This window comes from Anguilla anguilla, chromosome 3, assembly GCF_013347855.1.
Source record: "Anguilla anguilla isolate fAngAng1 chromosome 3, fAngAng1.pri, whole genome shotgun sequence".
Taxonomy (NCBI): Eukaryota; Metazoa; Chordata; class Actinopteri; order Anguilliformes; family Anguillidae; genus Anguilla; species Anguilla anguilla.
The window spans coordinates 67,915,936-67,935,082 of NC_049203.1; the positions used below are offsets into that span (position 1 = coordinate 67,915,936).

At 44.0% G+C, this 19,147-nt stretch overlaps 2 protein-coding genes across 3 annotated transcripts; one reads left to right on the plus strand and one right to left on the minus strand.

The window, feature by feature from the left end:
* Window positions 1-499: 499 nt before the first annotated feature.
* On the minus strand, window positions 500-14,315 carry LOC118222954 (putative methyltransferase DDB_G0268948). Of its 2 annotated transcripts, none has more exons than XM_035408946.1 (7): window positions 14,131-14,315; window positions 6,047-6,212; window positions 5,124-5,284; window positions 3,225-3,444; window positions 1,796-1,899; window positions 1,329-1,466; window positions 500-973 (listed from the first exon to the last, which is right to left on the minus strand). In XM_035408946.1, the coding sequence occupies exons 1-7, from the start codon at window positions 14,262-14,264 to the stop codon at window positions 886-888; spliced, it is 1,011 nt and encodes a 336-aa protein (XP_035264837.1). In that variant the 5' UTR covers window positions 14,265-14,315; the 3' UTR covers window positions 500-885. The 2 variants fall into 2 exon arrangements, with proteins under 2 accessions (XP_035264837.1, XP_035264838.1); XM_035408947.1 differs by having other exon boundaries at window positions 6,047-6,402; window positions 14,131-14,302.
* On the plus strand, window positions 10,352-17,194 carry LOC118222953. Its single transcript, XM_035408944.1, has 7 exons — window positions 10,352-10,521; window positions 12,826-13,140; window positions 14,901-15,161; window positions 15,313-15,596; window positions 15,834-15,879; window positions 16,108-16,395; window positions 16,574-17,194. The coding sequence occupies exons 1-7, from the start codon at window positions 10,434-10,436 to the stop codon at window positions 16,699-16,701; spliced, it is 1,410 nt and encodes a 469-aa protein (XP_035264835.1). The 5' UTR covers window positions 10,352-10,433; the 3' UTR covers window positions 16,702-17,194.
* Window positions 17,195-19,147: the final 1,953 nt, after the last annotated feature.

Consider the following 19,147-nt stretch of genomic DNA (forward strand, 5'->3'; position numbering starts at 1 on the left):
GGGGGATAGGCTGAAGTTCACTTGAAGTTGGTCGAATGTTAATAACACTGTAATAACAGTGTTATAAATAAATCATTTCCACTTTCCCTTTGGAGATGTGTTTTAACAGCCAGAAATAGCTTCTTCATACATCATTCACAGGGTAAGTTTCCTGTAAATGCAAAGTTTCTATTTAGCGAAAATATGATTTTTAGTTTGCATTAATATTTTTTTTTCCCCACATCAGAGGCCAAGTCATGGCGATCACTAAGTTTTTAAAAACATGTTCCATTGGCTGAAATCGCATCACGCGTGCGCTTCCTTATATGTCCATTTTAACCACATATCCTGCAATTATCCACTTCCATCAGACTACTTCGATCAGATCAGTCGTCATTGGCTAAACGTGCAGCTAAACGCCCAATGGGGAGAAATGCTGGCTGTGGGACTGGAGCGTTTGCGATGACGAAATCGGCGGGAAAAAAAAAAAAAAAGAGGAAGAAGGAGAAGAACACAAAAATAACCCAGGTTTGAGGCTTTATTGTGCGGGTTGTATCTGAATGCTGCACATTTACACAAGGTCAGAAGGTACAGAAGCTAACGTTCTTACGGGCTGAGAGTCTGCGGTCGTTGCGATTCTTTCAGTAGGAAACCCTTAAGAGTGCCAAACTCTCGGTGCTGTATAAACCGTAACTTGGTGGATGGCATACGTGCTAACGTACACAGTATACGATAATGATTATCTCTTTTAATCTCTTTGTTTTGTTATTTATGCTGGCGTGCGTGTGATAGCTTTCAACGTGTGCGCTCACGTGAACTACGGCTGTCGGCCATTTGCCGGACGAGTAAGACAGCGGATCGGTGCGTTAGCCTCAGGCCAGGGACGCAGCCGGAGCGTGGCCGCGCCTAAGGCTTGCGGGCCAGCACGTAGAAATACCTCACCCCCAAGACGACCTCCGTCTCCACCGAGGAGGCCCCCATGACTGCCAGAAACCTGGAGAGGAAGAGAGACAACCGCGGCGTTTTCAAGAGAAGCCACTCCTTCGCCCTAATAATTATATCATTTCACAAATCATTTTTATCGAATTTTAGAGTCTAGCCGTCATCGAATCGGGGAACGTTTCCAAGAGAGTTTTTTTATGTGTTACTACAAGGCATATTTATTCAGATCAGAACAGACACTGTCTTCAATGCTAGTTTAATATGTTTTATGACCTATAAAATGTGATTGACACTGTATTATAAACTGGAAAGTTCCATTGTACAATTGACGCACATCTATCCCCTTAAGAAGCAGTGCGAAGGTATGGGGGGGGGGGGGAGGTGTTGGCGGGGGGGTGGGGGCCCACTTGTCTGTGAAGTCCTGGGACAGCCTCCTGGCCTTTTCTGGGTCCTTTTTCAGCATAGTCTGGTAGTTGGAGAAGGACTGCACCATACCAATGTAATGGCCCAGAGTAATTTTCTTCCTTTCCCACACGCAGTCGTTCCTGGGAAGAGTAACACAGTAACATTTGGAGTCATTACACATCACTCATTCACAGGGGCAGTAACACAGTAACATCTGGAGTCATTACACATCGCTCATTCACAGGGGCAGTAACACAGTAACATCTGGAGTCATTACACATCACTCATTCACAGAGGCAGTAACACAGTAACATCTGGAGTCATTACACATCACAAATTTGCCACTGTGTTACAGAACCTACTGACACCATTACAGCCAATGCAATGAGCAATACGACCACCGAGTGGCACTGTCTCACTCTGCAGTTTCCTTTGCGACTAAAGAACTCAGTAAGCAGGGGGGTCTCACCATTCCTTCTCTGGGTACGGGATGGAGTCAAAGATTTTCTTGTACTGGGCGACGGAGTCAGCTTCTAGGTGAGGGTTGCGATACGTCCACAAGGCCGCGTATAACTGTGGGTACAGTGATCCCAAAAGAGTTACTGTTAAAACAATAAACCCCAAAGAGTTACAGTTCAAACAATAAACCCAAAGAGGTACTGTTCAAACAATAAACCCAAAAGAGTTACTGTTCAAACAATAAACCCAAAAGAGTTACTGTTCAATCGCTTACAGGGGATTAAACCAAGACAAGGTGCAAGGTGCACTTGCAAAACATGTAAATCTGACATTTTAAGGACATTTAAAATGAACATTTGCATTTAAGATTTTTACATAACATTATTCCAAGCTTTATTTCCAAAGCTTAATGCTCCTTAACTTGACTTTTCTCAAAATTTGTGATGCCCAGTCATTTTCTCAGGTATGCCCCGGAAACTACAACTCCTCAGTGTGATTCGGGACGGGACACACATAATCACATGACTACCAAAAATGAGTCCAGGGCAACCTTTCCCTCTCAATCCAGCGACTTGAGTTCTGCAGCAACGGGGCTGGAATTCTGTGCAATCTGGCACTGACAGGCCACGGGCGGTCAGCTGACCTCAGTCGCTCTACTCACTGTATGATGTGTGTGCGAGTATTACCAAAAAAAATCAAGTCGAGTTCAAAAACCACGTGTTCAAAAACCACGTGTGCAAAAACCACATGTGAACACCCAACATGTGAAAAGTGCACACGTGAACTATAAAAATAATCACAGTTATAAAATGAGAGCAGAAGAAGCTAGCCTATGCCATCTCAAGTCACACGTTTGGTTTTCACGTGTGAAAACTGCAGTTCACATTTTTAAAAAGTCAGCGACGTGAAGATGCACATGACTCAGTGTGACCTCGTTCCTTTCCGCATGCAGACATTTTCATTCACAGGTGGAAAAAAAGCCAAACATGTGAATATTTAAATTCGCAAAAGAGAAAATCTTAAATCCCTGTGTGAAAAGGCAAATTTCACACGCGATTCTTCTCTGCAAGGGCACGATGCATACGTGTATGAGCGTGTGTGTGCGCGCGCGTGTGTGCTTGTATGTGCGTGTGTGTGCACGCGTGTGTGTGCATGCGTGTATGTGTATGTGCGCGCTTGTGGGGGCGGTCTTTCTCACGCGTGCAAACGCGCTGCGCATGTGTGTGTGTGTGTGTGTGCTGCGCATGTGTGTGTGTGTGTGTGTGCGCTGCGTGTGTGTGTGTGTGTGTGCGCTGTGTGTGTGTGTGTGTGTACGCTGCGCGTGTGGGTGTGTGTGTACGCTGCGCGTGTGTGTGTGTGTACGCTGCGCGTGTGTGTGTGTGTGTACGCTGCGGGCGACGCCGCTCGTCCCGGGGCGCGCGCAGGCACTGAGCACTCGCCTCTCTGCACACTTGGTTGAGCCTGCGGGAGCAGTCCTCCTCCCCGTACTGGAGCTCCATGTCCATGGTGTAGCTCAGCAGCGCCAGGCAGCCCCGCGGCGCCAGCAGCCGGTCGGCCTCGCGCAGGAAGCGCGGCACGTCGAACCAGTGTGCGGCCGTCACCGCCGTCACCAGGTCCGCCGCGCCGTCGGCGAAGGGCAGGTCCTCGGCCGCGCTCTCCCTGGAAACACAGTGACGGTGAGAAGGCCCTTTTTTGTTTCCCGTTAAATTTGCTTTTGGGGCTTTTCAGCTCCGTCGGACAGGACAGGTGTAGAGAGAGACGGGGAGAACGGGGGAAGAGAGAGAGAGGGGGAGAAGGTCGCGCGGTCGGACTCGAACCGCCGAAGTCAAACCGGTTCGAGTTGTTATGAGCATGTGGACAGTGCTCTACAGCAGAGACACAGAGAAGGCTTGCTTCTTAAAAAAAAAAATTATATATATATATTATATATAAATACATGCCTGCATAGGTATGAGTGTGAGATTGGATGGTGAGTGAATGGGGTGTGTGTGTGTGTGTGTGTGCCCCGTCATAGATTGGCGGCCTGTCCAGGGTGTTTTCCCACCTCTCGCCCAGTGCACACTGGGATAGGCTCCAGCACCACCCCCCCCGTGACCCTGACCAGGATAAGCGGGCAAAGATAATGGATGGATGGATGCATGGATATACACAGCTGGATATTTACAGAAGCAAGTCGGGGTTTGCAACCTTGCTCAAAGAACACAGCAGCATTGGCCCCAAAAACCTGGAAACCTAGGACTGAAACCTGCAACCTCACTGTTACAAAAAAACCCAGTTCCCTCGTTGTACAGAGAGAGTAAGATGCAGAGGTCAGAGATTCTGTTTGTGAAAACGGAGAGTAAAACTCTGAGAAGGAACATTCCTGTGCACAGATATGCCTGTGTTCCGGGTCAGAGGTGTGCAGACCCATATTTAAGTAATTTATAAAGCAGTTTATAAGTCAATACGCCCACTGCACTGCCCATAGTCCGTGCAGCATGAGAGGGCAAAGAAATTAACAGACCTCTGACTGTGTGGACAAAGGTCAAGAATTTGAGTATGAGAGATTTGGAATTTTATCATGCATACAATGACCGCCACATTTCAGTTCTGTTTGTTTTTTTTTTAACATTTGCTGACTCATTTTTCAAAATACCACTCTAAAGTACCAAACCCTTACCAATTCAGCAAATAAATTACTGTTTATTTTCTGATTTTAAGACTTTTTTTTTTTTTACAATCTAATACAAGGTAATTGTGCATTGAAATTTACAGAAATATGTCACACAAGCTTCTTCTTTTCACTTAGTGAACACAACTGCAATTTGACCGGAGGTTCCCAAACTTGTCCATACAGTACCTCTGAACATACACGCATACAGGCACGCATGCACAAACACACACATGCACACACACACACACACACACACACACCCGCAGGCACATGCGCACACACACACACCCACAGGCGCGCACACACACACGCACACACACATACACATGCACACACACACACACAGGCGCGCGCACACACACATTACTGTAATGCCTGTTACCATCATTCAGCTCGGATAGTGCTCACACCGCTTTGAGCCAGCACAGAATGGCACAATGTCCAAACAAGCTGATTGGCTGCTGGGGCCAGCTCCAGCTGAGCATGTGCGGAAACCATGGCGACCTGGCAAAGAAACAATGGCCCCACTGTTAACCTTGGAACTCAGGCTTTGCCTCCTGTGAAGATCTTTACGCTATCAGCATGCTACCCTAACTTCATTGCAACAAACCCAGTATGTCAGAGGAGAGCCAACACTCAAAGGAGACGCGAAGGAACGAATGCAATCACCTCCCCTGGTTCTGACCTATAGGAGACATTGGGGGCGGAGCTACAGGCCCTGGCCATCTCCAGCTGCGCGGGGCTGATGTCCGTCCCGATTACTTGCTTGAAGTGCGGGGCGAGAAGAACCGTCCCCTGTCCCGAACCGCAGCCCACGTCCACCGCCAGATCAAACGGCTTCCCTTTCTGCGGAAACACGCAAGGCACGGCGCGACAGACACGACGAGCCGCACACAGATGCAGGCATTACGGAACCGCGCTGATGCAACACCTGTATGAAAAGAGTTTTATCCGGGGCAATGCAGGTGCAGCAGACAGGACAGAACTGGTATGAGTGGGGCACACAGAACTGAAATGCTGAATTATACGCGTGTGCAAAGCCCGTAGATGCATATCTACTAAGAGATGCTATCTGTTCCATTCGGCTCACAAACTCTGCACGTTGCTCAAGAAATGCAGTAACAAAAAACCTACAGCTCCTACCCCCGAAGAACAAGTGAAAGCAAATAACTGTAAAAACTGTAAAACAAATATTTGCTTTATAGAGGGTAAGCATGTGACGTGAAACACTCAAAATCAATTACACTAGCTTAGGCCATTCAAAGATAAAACAGGTCACTATAACACTAAATGTTAAAATCTCGTTGAAAAAAAGGTATGACTAACTGGTCACGTGTGCTGCCATGGACCACAAAGCTTAAATAAGGATAGGAGGAGTAGGAGGGATTTTAGCCAGCATCCATTTATTTATTTATTTATTTTCCCCCATGCAGCAACTTTAAGCTGAAGTCACATAAAACTATCACAAAGTGAAAAGGGGTTTCTTCACATTTGTGAAAGTGCATGTCCGTTGAGCCCAAATATATATTTTAAATCAGTTTTTACTTCATACAGTAACTATTATTTTGCCATTATCTTCCCAGTCAGTTGGCGCGCAGTCGTACCTACCTTTTTCTCCAGGAAATCCACGACTTTTCCCATCAGCGTTTCTGAAGGGGAGATTCTGTACTTCTGGTAGGCGGAAGCATGTTCCTTGTCCTCAAACAGACGGTGAGCCATGTTCGCGTAGCGACAAAGAAATGCAAGGACTGACAGCGCTCTTGAGAAACGTTTCCTGGTTGAGAGAGAGAGAGAGAGCAGGCTCGCTGAATTAAAAACACGCCCTGAATAAAAAACACGCCCCCAATACTTGTCCAGTGCAAAGACTCCGGCAGAGTTTCAGCCCAAAGTTCAGCAGCTGTCACAACTTGAACGCTCAGCGCAGGTCAGTAAACAGTGACTAGCGATCTTGCGTCCGTCCGGCTCTGTAAAGAAACAGAACGGCGACACCCTTAGTGGACATTCACATCACATAAATTCACATAAATTAGCGGTTAACTGCCAGTCAACGCAGAATTAGATGTGGGAGTGACCAGCACGTAGCCCAAATGAGAAACAGAGAGAAATAGGTCAGCTGGGATTTTAATGAAGAGAGGCTACCGTTTTAATAAAAGCACACGAGGGGCCGCTTGAATGAATGGTTATAACAAGTCTGGAGTAGCCTACTAAGCACAATTAGCCTACAGGCGAAGGGTGTCCACAGATGCACAGACATTGGAGTCTGGACCTACCCCCAAGAAAAAATCCCCAGAAAGACAGGCTAAATTAACGTCCACACCAAGAATAAAAATAAAATTCCGTTCACGACTTGCGGCTTTATACAAATAATAAGGCGCACGTACCGTGCTTTGATCCTGATAAAACGCTTTGGGCAGCTTAATTATCAATCGATTATCTGGGCATTCACTATATGGGTCTTCCATAACTGCCCATGATACCACAATAGCGACTGACCACAATAAACATAGTATCGGCCAGAAGGACAATTAGGCAGCTTAATGTAAAAACAGGCAATTTTTTTTTTTTTTTTAAAGGAAAATCGGAGGGATATCAATAAACCTCAGAGAGTATGAAAGCAAAGCACTTTTAGAGTTTTAACTTATTTAACTTTTTAACTTATGATGGAGGGTGACCCTGGATGCCTTTTCAACCTGGGAGGGGGTCCCTGGATCGGAAAAGGTTGAAAACTCCTGTGACAGGAGCAAACAATGGAAAGAGGGGCAGGGCTGGAGTTAAATTTTTAAAAATAAAAAAAAAACAGGAAACTGTAGCACAAGCAAGACATTTTCCATTTCAGAGGACCGACTTCCCGTGTTAATGGAAATTCATGCCTGTTCAGATTCCTAACACATACAGTATTGGCACTCCAGCACCTCAAGTTGGGAGTGTAGGGTTTATTCAAGTGGGAGAGGGGCCCCTTACCGCTTACCACACGCTAATCGCGAGCCGCGACATCGGCGGTTCGAGTCCCACCTCTCTCTCTCTCTCTCTCCCGTTCTCTCCTCCTAGTTCCTTCTGTCTCTCTACACTATTCTGTCCAATAAAGCTGAAAAAAGCCCAGAAAAAATATTTAAAAATGGAAACAGCAAGTGGAAGAGTTCAGAGAACACCATCACAGAGGAGTGTAACGAGCTTTCAGCAGTAAGGGCTCACACAAATGATTCATAGGGTTGCGCCCCGTTGCATAAGCACTAATGCTGAACGTACACCCTTTGGCAAGACCTATCGGCTATATTTGAACACAGCAAAATGTCCATTGTTAATTCAACTGTAACTGTAACAACTGTACTCTCTTTTAACTAACTGTGGTTGGAAAAAATTTTGTTTGCTGATATTCTTGAACATTACATAATATTATGTACGCATAAGAAATAATACTGCAAGAACACGAGCGCGATAATGCAGTTTGGCGCTCTCGCATGATTTTTTTTTGCTCTTGCATTCATGCAGATTTCTTGAGATAATAGAGGGTACTGGCGAGACTCCTGTTGCGTGGGGTTACTGTACAGTCGAGGCTCCAAAGCTCAAAGGTTCTCAGCTTCCGACTGCTTAATCGCAAACGAGGGAAACGTGCTCTGAACGTGCCATTTCGGCCAAGCCGTCCCGACCGCACGCATTGGCGGGGGAAGCTGGTGCTTCCGGCAGAGGTTAACCCCTAAAATTATAATTTTCTCCTGAATCACACTCAGCAAGTCAGGCTTAATGCGGCCATTTCCTCCCGTAAGACCGTTGCGTTAACACAGGGGGCCACTAGGGCCTGTGTTCACTCCCAAAACGAACGCGCTGCACGCCGATGGGAGCGGAGCCCCAGTTCCCCCTCATGCCTTGGGGTACCTTCCGGAACCGCACCCCTGTACCGGTGGGGTTCCGGAAGCCAGACGACTCTGCCATGGCTGTCAAACAGCTGAGAAACACACGTCAGTCCGTTTCATTGCCCTGTTATAGCCCATTTAATAAAGACCTTTTATCCGTTTTTTACGCTTGGAGACAAGTAAACTTTTTGAAAGTGAAGCAGCTTTCTGTTCTTATGCACCAAAGGTTTGGAACAAACTCCCATTACAAATAAGACAAGCAACCTCTGTTGATAGTTTTAAAAAAACAGCTCAAAACCCATTTTTATGATCTTGCTTTCAATTAATTTCACCTTTTTATTTTAACACCATTATTTGATATTTCTTATACTTGTTTTATGTTTTTTTATCTTAGCATTGTTTTTATCATTATCAATTTATTTTATTACTATTATTTTATTTTAATTAGTATATGCTTTTTCTTTATTATTTATTTATTTTTTAATTTACGTAATTTCTGCTACTATCATTATCAATTTATTTTATTTATATTTTTATCTTATCTTAATACCTGTGGTACTGATTTCTATTGTTTCTCTTGTAAAGCACTTTAAGCTGCATTTTATGATATGAAGGGTGCTATATAAATGAAGTTTATTATTATTATTATTAGTTTATTCACTGTGCAGAGCCGGTGTCTACCTCCATGGTTGTGTTTGGAGTAGGAGGTAGGGAATCTCATCAACTGGTGTTCAGACAACTGCCCCAAGGTTAATGTGAGCGCAACAAAGGTCGTCTAATTGGTCACTGATTTTTATTTATTTTATTTTTTAAGTTAAAGAAGATATCCCTGTCCCTACAGTTAATAATGCACCCATTGCTGACACTTAAATAAATGCTTAGAGAGGGAGATGGATAACCAGCTCAACTTAAAAGAGCGTGCCCCTTCAAAGGTCAGGAAGTTGCACTAGCTGCATGTTCCTTTTTATGGAAACCATTTTGTGAAGCTGTTTTTACAGAGCATCCTGTTCCTTTGGTCAAATTTGTGTTTTTGGCAACATGCGCACCCAAGATAAATTAACGCAACAAGGAGAACAGGCCATTCAGCCCAACAAGGCTCCAACAATTTTCCTGACTAAATTGTACCTAGTGCTCTGATTACTTACAGAACTCGGTATCTAAACAGACTAAATAGTATTGAAGTAAAAGTGCCACGCATGGTGAATTGGTGCACATGAAGTCATTGGGTGTGATCAGGTGGCAGCTGCTTCGCTGTGCTAAGATCTCACTCTGAAACAGGCCAGGCAAACCCGCACAGAGGCCCTGGCACACCCTCTGCACAGCAGGCTCCAAACAAGCAGCCAGAGCAAAGGAAATGAGAAATGAGAACAACCAGGTTTGATCAGAGTTTTGTCCTTACAGCAAAGCTTGCTGAGCGGCAGTGTAGCACAGTGGGTAAGGAAATGGGCTTGTAACCAAAAGGTTAGATTCCTAGATAGGACACTGCCGTTGTACCCTTGAGCAAGGTACGTAACCTGGATTGCTTCAGTATATATCCTTCTGTATAAATGGGTGCAATCTAAATGCTATGTAAAAAGTTGTGGACATGAGCATCTGCTAAAATGCCTGTAAAGTACAGCAGTAAGATCAATAAATGAACCAGTTAGTGCCTGAATAGATAAAATGGTTTCCTCCAACGACTATGACCAAATAATTTTCATTTTACCTTGTTTGCATACAATAAGCACTTGAATTTCCCCTGTCGGAGATAATAAAGTGTGCATTGACCTTGAGATGTGTTATAGAATGTGCAGGACTGAAATAAATACAAAAAAAAAACTGTTCAGAAACTAAAATAATGCTAATTTAATCACGGTTTCTGTGGTATTTGTGTTCTGTACCACAGTCTCTACTCAGTGATAATGTTTACTCGGTGAGTGCTCGTTTGCAGAAGCAGAATGAACGCAACACGTCTCTCAGTCTGTTGCAATGCAGGAACTGTCATTGCATCTCTGGGTTTTTTTTAATTTTTTTTAAAGCGCAACTTCCTTTGTGGTGGTTCACGTGTCGATGCCTCTCCCTATTCCTCTTACAGAGCACATCCTCGTCGGCTAAAATCGCCAGTCGAACGGGAGCTCAAAGCCGGCGCGGACCGGGCAGGTACCATGGGACCAGCGCAGGGCACCATGGGAACTGTACTGTGGTTCACTCTGCTGTGGACGTCTGGATGCGGCCACAGTCTCGCTGCTCAGGGTGAGTTTCGCCGTCCCTTTAGGGATGAATCCGCATCATTCACACATCACCAACCTGCAGCGGCCAGCGCAACCATATTACATTACATTACATTACAGGCATTTGGCAGACGCTCTTATCCAGAGCGACTTACACAACTTTTTTTTTTTTTTACATAGCATTTTACATCGTATCCATTTATACATTTTACATCGTATCAATTTATACAGCTGGATATATACTGAAGCAATTTCGGTTAAGTACCTTGCTCAAGGGTACAACGGCAGTGTCCTACCCGGGAATCGAACCTACGACCTTTCGGTTACAAGCCCAGTTCCTTATCCACTGTGCTACACTCCGTCCTTACATTACATTACAGGCATTTGGCAGACGCTCTTATCCAGAGCGACGTACAACAAAGTGTATAATCATAACCATAACCACATGATTTAAAGACTGGAGTTACACATTTCTGGGTGCGAACGATGTATGACTGTCATATGCATGTTATTATTCACTACATTGTTCTGACACGGGTGAGGATATTTTATTAAAATCAACCAAGTCACGGTCATTGCAATCTGTCGGGCCAACCCTGAACCACTAACACATTTGAGGAGCTGTTTTTTTTTTTTTTTTTTTCTTCCCAGGAAGGTTTCTTCGAGATTCTTGGTGTTCTAGAACCCCACTGCTTTCAGTTACCTGTATTGATTCATGTTATATCAGCATTAGAACATTCTGGTCAGATACATCTGATCTCACACCGTAAAAGGTTGGGAGAAATAGGGAGATCGATGACTAGGTGCTACTCCGGTTTAACTATGATGATCCGGTCTGAGGTCAATGACAGAATTCATAAAATGGTTTGCTCTGACAATAATAACACCTTAGGGCTATAATGATGTTATAGTATGGTCACACTATGCAAATTTTCATTCTATTTTCCAAGCTGAAAATAATGAATGTTGAATGTTAAATTAAAAGCACACTAAAACATTACATTACAGGCATTTAGCAGACGCTCTTATCTAATGCGACTTACACAACTTTTTACATAGCACTTTTTTTTTTTACATTGTATCCATTTATTTAGCTGGATATATACTGAAGCAATGCAGGTTAAGTACCTTGCTCAAGGGTACAACAGCAGTGTCCTACCCAGGAATCAAACGTATGACTTTTCGGTCACAAGCCCAGTTCCTTACCCACTGTGCTACACTGCCACTAAAAGACGACAGTAAAGCACACAAGGGCCAGTACAGCGAATTATGGTTTTTGGTTAACAATTAACTTTATTGCTGTGTGGTTGGCTGTATGATGGCAAGTTAATCATAAAAGGTAGGCTAACTGGCTCAGAAATTATGCAAAAAGAGAATATTGAGAATATTTTAGCGAGGTGTAGTGCAGATCAAAGATGAGGGTGGTTTTCTTAAGTAGGCCAACAATAGTGGAAAACACATAAATGGTCTTTAAAAGTCACAGTATGCATATATATTTAAGTGTAAATACTTTGAAAATGCATGTATATTTAACCCTTCGAAGAGTCGGTTCTATGGAATGTTTTGTTTTTAATTATAAGTCAGTGTTCTAGAACTCCATTGCTTTCAATAACCGGTAGCGGTTGTTATATCAGCATATCAGAGTGTTTAGTTAACAAACAGGTCATTAGAAAGTTCTTATCTTATACCTCAAAGGGGAAACTGAACATAAATTGCAATGCATCTTCCCCTCTCCGCTCAGCGGCATCTTTATTGCGACTGCTCTCATCAGTGAACCAGGAATTGTTTTACACACAGTACTACAGTGGAAGTGTAGTGCAGGCCGGGGGTGTGTCCGTATTGCGGATGACAAACTGTAGCTTGTGGGTGGGAGCGAGCATAATACAGCGGTATCCCATGGAAACCACACAAATTTAGACCTAACCCTAACTCTGTAGAAACGTGTCCCACCACTCCGGCCTCTCAGCCAATCAGAGTCAACTGATGTCACAGCACACACCCTCATATCTGAGACTACGGGCCCAGAGTGTGTGAGTTCCTGTTCCAGTTCAGATAAGAAGGGGCTCATTCAGTAATTTAACATATCTATTAAAAAAATATTATTTGTACGTTCTGACCTCAATAAGAGTTTTGATTATTCACAGACTCTCAACCTGGGTGTTTAAATACAGGGTTTAGACAGATTTTATATAGGCTAAGTCTCTGGCACCAAACTGAAAAAGTCAAGTAGCACTTATATATATATATATATATATATATATATAACAATCTACAAAGATTGTGATGGTTGGTAATAGTGTGATGTTTTTTTTCCCCCCCCTGACAGTGCTCAAGAGAAATATCTACTTCAGCTGTGCTCAAAGAGAACGCATAACTCTGTCTGTACCATCTGTAACATCTGGAAGAGAGTTCATTTGGGAGAGGACATCACACCAACACAACAACAAAACTGTCAAAATTGCAGTCATTGAGTCCTCAAACGAAAAGCTTTCATGGACCCACATCGATAAGTTCTTTAAAAATGGCGAGGACTTTGAGATCTCCATGGAGCCTCTCTTCCAAAACGCAGGTGTTTTTTCTTTTTCACAAACAAGACCAGAGAATGTTTTAATTGCCAGATATGAAGTCTTCGCTTTAAAAGGTAAGTTTGTATTTAAAGAGGTCACATTGTCGATATATAAAATTAACTCAAAAAAAAAAAAAGAAAAAAAATGAGCCGTGTTCAAAAACTAACCAAAAGACAACGATTGTCTAATATTTTTATTTTAATCTTCAATACACGAACAGACATGCACACTGCATTCCCATATGTCCTTTAAAATGATGGTACTTAAACAAGTTTCCATTTGACAACAACGATTCCCTTTTATTTCCAATTTCAAATTTTTAATCAGGGCCAGAAATGATATTCTTAATCGGCCTCATACCACAGAGAGGGGGGGGGGGGGGGTTGGAGCTGGTTCGTTTAAAAAACCCAACGGTTTGGACAATATGGCAGAATTTGAATTTTTCTGTAGCTTCTAAAGCGCCTTGCTCATCAGAGTGCCGATGAACATGGGGCCGGCCGCAGGTGTGGCTACCACAGAAAACGCACCAACGTGGACCAGATAGGCTAAATAGCAGTGATGCGCGTAGTGATTAAACAATGCTTTTACAGTTCCGCGATCGCCATATCTGCACTCATCAAAAATAACCAAATCAACGCAAACGCAAAAGTAAGAAAGGGTAAAGAAAACGAATGCACGCATGCATTATAAGAGTGTAGCCTATTTCACAAAAGGGAAAAAGCGATCACCTTACATACCAACCATACAATAACAAGCAGCAGACAATGAATGGATACCCATAGGTAACACCCAGTATAAAAACTGATCAGAGATGATGCACATATACACTATAAGAGTTCAAATGTAACCTCATCTCCTGTGAGCACAGTACGCCCACCGACATTAGCTTAATTCTTCTCCGTCTTCCATAAATTAATGTTCCTGCACTCGCCCGTCACGTTCGTCCCAGATACGTTTCAATGTACAAATGAGCGCTACTGGCATAACCTTTATGGCCAAGCCACCGTAGAAAGTGTTAATTTAATAACACTGCCAAAGTGAAACTAAAAGTATTTAAAACATACCTCAGTCTAGTTATCAACGGTGCCCTGTCTTGTGGATGACCCTGGATGACCATCGGTAATATGTCGAAATATCGCGAGGATTCGTTTTCCTTCTTCTTCTTCGTCTTCAGTTTTTGACGATTAGCCATCAACATGGGTGAATTACCACCACCTACTGGGCTGGAGTAATAATTATAATTATATATACTGAAGTAAAAACAAAATAATAATAATAATAATAATAATAATCATATAGCCCCGTTACGTTTACCCATAAGTTCCAATGTCCCATTCAGTTGCGTACGCCCCAACCTCATCCTGGATCTCATGGATTCATCCGTATTATCCCTTCCAGACACCCTCCCCTTCCCCACCTGTCTCTATGTTAGATAAAGGTGTCGACCCCGGCTCTCCCTGCCCCACCCTTCCTGTCCCCTCGGCTTCACTGCAGCTTTAACTTTACCCCTTTAGCTTCCTCCCGACGCAACGAGACCTCCAGACCCGGCAGTGCCCTCCCTAGTTACCGTTTCACCGGATAGTCAGCCCCCACATTCTCCTCGACCCCTACATGAACCAACATCCAGAAAAACTTTACCCATACCCCGGCCACCCGGCTGTACTCTGAGAAGGGTGTGCAACAGCTAATACACCACATCCTCCCTGCTGTTTGAATGGAAGGTTTGCAGAGACATCAACGCCGAACTAGAATCGGAGCATAGTCTGAACCCTTATATCCGTCCAGAGTAACAGAACCGCCATATCGAGCATAGCTCTCCCCTCTCTTCCTGCAGTGGAGCCGCCCCTGTGGTCCAGTTTCTCTCGAGGCGCGGACGTGAGCGCCAGCTGTACGGTGTCGCGTCTGCAGGATTCAGCCACACTACGCTGGGAAAAAGAAGGACCTCACACTTCTAACACCACCCTTTCCCACAAAAACGCAGCCCACATCATCATCCACAGCGCTGATGAACACAGCGAGGGAAGGTACAGCTGCTCGCTCGAGCAGAACGGACTGCTTCTACACAACGTTAGCAATACGCTCTCCGTCAGGAAAGGTGAGGGCGACGAATTATTCTTCCCTTATCCTGATGTTTTTTTTAACGAATCTTCTCAAATGTAAAACCGCACAGTACTTAACCATTTTTTTCCACAGCTGTCCAAATATCGGTGGCTTTTCTAACGGCTTCTGTGTGCTTCATTTTTCAGATACGTATCATACCTCGTATAACCTGTACAGAGACAGCTCTGACAGCACCGAAGTCGTGTTCGTCTGCGCGTCTCCGAGCCACCACAGAACAGCTAGGTGGGCCTGGGTGCCATTTTTTGAAGGAAAAACAAAAACTCTGGCAACAGTTGGGAAGGAAGGAAAGGTCAGGATTTCTACGGAGATTGACGGAGAGAGGTTCTCGTCGGATGGTTACGACGGAATACTTTTCCCCTTGAGGATATCGCCGGTGATGTTTCAAGACGCTGGAAGATATTCATGCTATGTGGGACGGAGTGTGGCACAGTGGGTAAGGAACTGCGCTTGTAACCGAAAGGTCGTATGTTCGAATCCCGGGTAAGGACACTGCCGTTGTACCCTTGAGCAAGGTACTTAACCTGCATTGCTTCAGTATATATCCAGCTGTATAAATGGATACAATGTAAAGTGCTATGTAAAAAGTTGTGTAAGTCGCTCTGGATAAGAGCGTCTGCTAAATGCCTGTAATGTAATGTAATGTAATGTGGATAACAGCTATTTCAGCTATATAACACTGATAACTCTTCAGGGTAAGGGGAGTCTTTGGGGTCAGAAAACGCGGGAAGATTGAAAGCTGTACTTACTCTTGTCATGAACAAAGCATGTAATCGATGAATGTCTGTTATTGAATGTCTGTTGTTAATTAAAAATAATTCTAGAAAAAAATAAGAGATTACTTCTTGAATTAATGGCAGGAGGATGGGTTTACAAATAATCAAAAACAATTCCCTTGTGTGTGTCTGCGTGTGTCTGTGTAGTGTCAGCAGAGCCCCCTGGTGGTCTGTCCAGGAATCAGTCAGTTGTGCTGAACTGTGAGATATCACAGGTGATCGGCTCTGTGACCCTGGCCTGGCTCCGGATGAAGGGGGGCAGGGGGGAGCTCGTAAAGCAGGAGGTCCTGAGTGAGGGGCATCCAGAAAAGATGCTCAATCTCACCCTACCCATTCTGAGCAGAGACCAGCTGCACTGGGCCTGTGCGGTGTTCACAGAGAGCATGCTCAGAACACAGGTCCCACTGCACCTTAGGCCACTGTCAGCACAGCCAGGTAGTGACACCTTCTGACCACACCTTCCTCACCCACTGCACAACCTTCAACATGATAATATTCAACACGGCCAACATGGTCTGAGACTTAAGATGGCCTTAAGGCCTTAAGACACTGCAGTTTGAATCGGAGAACAGACTACGTTAGACTCAGTAACCATATGTTCTCTCTCACACAGGATGGAGCACTGAGACAGTGGTCAGGGTGGTGATTGTAGTGCTGGCCACCCTGGGGATGCTAAAGGTTCTTATGTGGTACTGCAGGAGACGCCCAGCAAGTGAGCAGACTAGCACTGGGACACAATAGCCAAGTGCTCAACATTTTTCAGTTTTGAATGAAGACAGCGGACCCTGGTACTGAAACCAACTGTTACAATATCCACAATCTAAATGGATATCCATTGGCTGCTTGCAAGCTGCTAAGCAGAGTAATTATTTGTCCTCATAACTTGTCAGATATGACACACTGTACACCTTAAGGCTTTAAGCCAAAGTAAGACAAGAGTAGTAGTGGCATATAAATTTGTAGTTCTTAATTTTGTCAGGTTGCTCTCAATGAGCAACACAGGAATTCAGGAATGCAGAATAAAATGCACTGTATTATTTTAGATTGCTTCCAATTCGTGCAGTTTTTGTATCTTTTTTAAATAATTTTTTATTATGTTTGGTATCTGTATAATACCAGCTTGTCTTTAACTCTTTATTCTTGATGCTTTTGTTAGTTTATCTCCTCTTGGTCGGAAATAGTTCTGCATAAATTCTACTAAAATCACATCAAAATAAAATCATAATTCATTTTCTGTTTGTTTTTCTTTTTCTTTACATGACAAGTATAATTAGCATAGCCCAAGTTTCCATCATGTCCATTTCAGTCAGTTACACTTTTTTTGTGAAATGAACTGCAATCAGAAATATCCAGACATTAATAACATACACTTCATGGCCATAAGTATGTGACATCATTACATTACATTACATTAAAGGCATTTGGCAGACGCTCTTATCCAGAGCGACGTACAACAAAGTGTATAACCATAACCAGGAACAAGTATGATGAAACCCCTAGAGAGAAGTACCGGTCCAAGTGCAGGGAACAACCGCATAGTTCAACTTGGACCCTGAGGGTTAAACTGATTAACACTAACAACGAGAATGGCAACAAAGCAGTCTATGGAAAAAATACAAGCAGTAGTTAAGACATCAAACATCTCATCCAAAATTATGTGGATTGATATGGAGTTGGTCCACCCTTTGCTGCTATAACCACCTCCACTCTTCTTGGAAGGCTTTATACTCAATGTTGGAGCATTGCTTCAGGGATTAGCTTCCATTCAGCCAGAAGAGCATTAGTGAGGTCGGGCACTGATTGGGAGATTTGGCCTGGCTCACAGTTGGTTTTCCAATTGATCCCAATGGTGCTGGATGGGGTTGAGATCTGGGCTCTGTACAGGCCAGTCAAGTTCTTCCACTCCGTTCTTGACAAAACCATTTCTATATGGACCTTGCTGTGTGCCCAGGGGCATTGTCATGCTGAAACAGGAAAGACCCTTCCCCAAAGTGTTGGGGAAGCACAAAATAGTCTAGAATGTGATTGTGTGCTGTAGCATTAAGATTTACCTTCACTGGAACTAAGGGGCCTTGACCAAACCATTAAAACTGCTGAGTGGAAGAAACAGGCTTAACAGAAATACCATTGCACGGGAATGTTTGAACCCAATAGTGATATGTAATGGGATGCTGCTGCCCAAAATCAACGAGACACTGTTAGTGATTCTGTACCAGACGAGAATCACAGCGAGTTAACACTGCACTCTATGTGCCTTACATACATCTCTTTGATCTTCACTTCATATCACAATCCAGCTGGAAGTTACAAAATCTGTACTAAACATTTGGCAACCAATAGGGACTAGTCATTCCTAATCTTATTTATGAACACGTCACTCCCAATAAATATTAAAATATCAAGTCAGAACAAAAAAGGGGCATCGTTCTATAACCTGAAGTAAACGTGTTAGATGCCGCAAGACACTACTGACATGTCCAGCAAGTCTGTGCGGAACGTTCCAGAACACAGTTGTTCAGTTGTGCTGCAGAAGGATGAAAAGCTGATTTTTGAAAGCACAAAGCACCACGGCTTATTGATAACTCAAGAGTACACACTGCCAGACACACTGCCACACAAAATGAAACTCTGTTAGTGACCGTGCCACCTACAGCACTCTGATGGACTGAAGTTTCCTCTGAGAATCTCACCAGTGAAGTTCGGAGCATGGATGGTACACGCTGCCACGGAAGGTGAGGAAGGTGAGGAAGGTGAGGAAGACGCTGAACTGTCGGGCAGGAGTGGAACATGATGCTGCGTTTGCATGCAGCACGCTAAAGTCTTTTGTCTGCTTTTCTGTGTGTGGCAGTCACCATTGCCATGGCTGATGCCCTGCACAGCCCTCCTTCTTACTGCTGTCCAGCCTTTTAACATGTTATACTTCACTGGAAATGGCTCAAAAAACAGGAAGTGAGAATTGTTTTATATAACCCATTTTGAAGAAGAGCTGTGATTATTGTGGTAACTGTAGGCAGAGGGCTGGGGGAAGTGATTCATTGGGCCTGCAGTAACAGCTGGAGGCAGCCAGCTAATCAGGACTCAGCTTAATCTGCTCTGCCTGCAGTGACACTGGGGCTGAGGGACAGAGAAATCTCACACGGTTTGGCCCAGAAGACGCTGCATGTGCTGTCAGTAGCACAGGCACTAA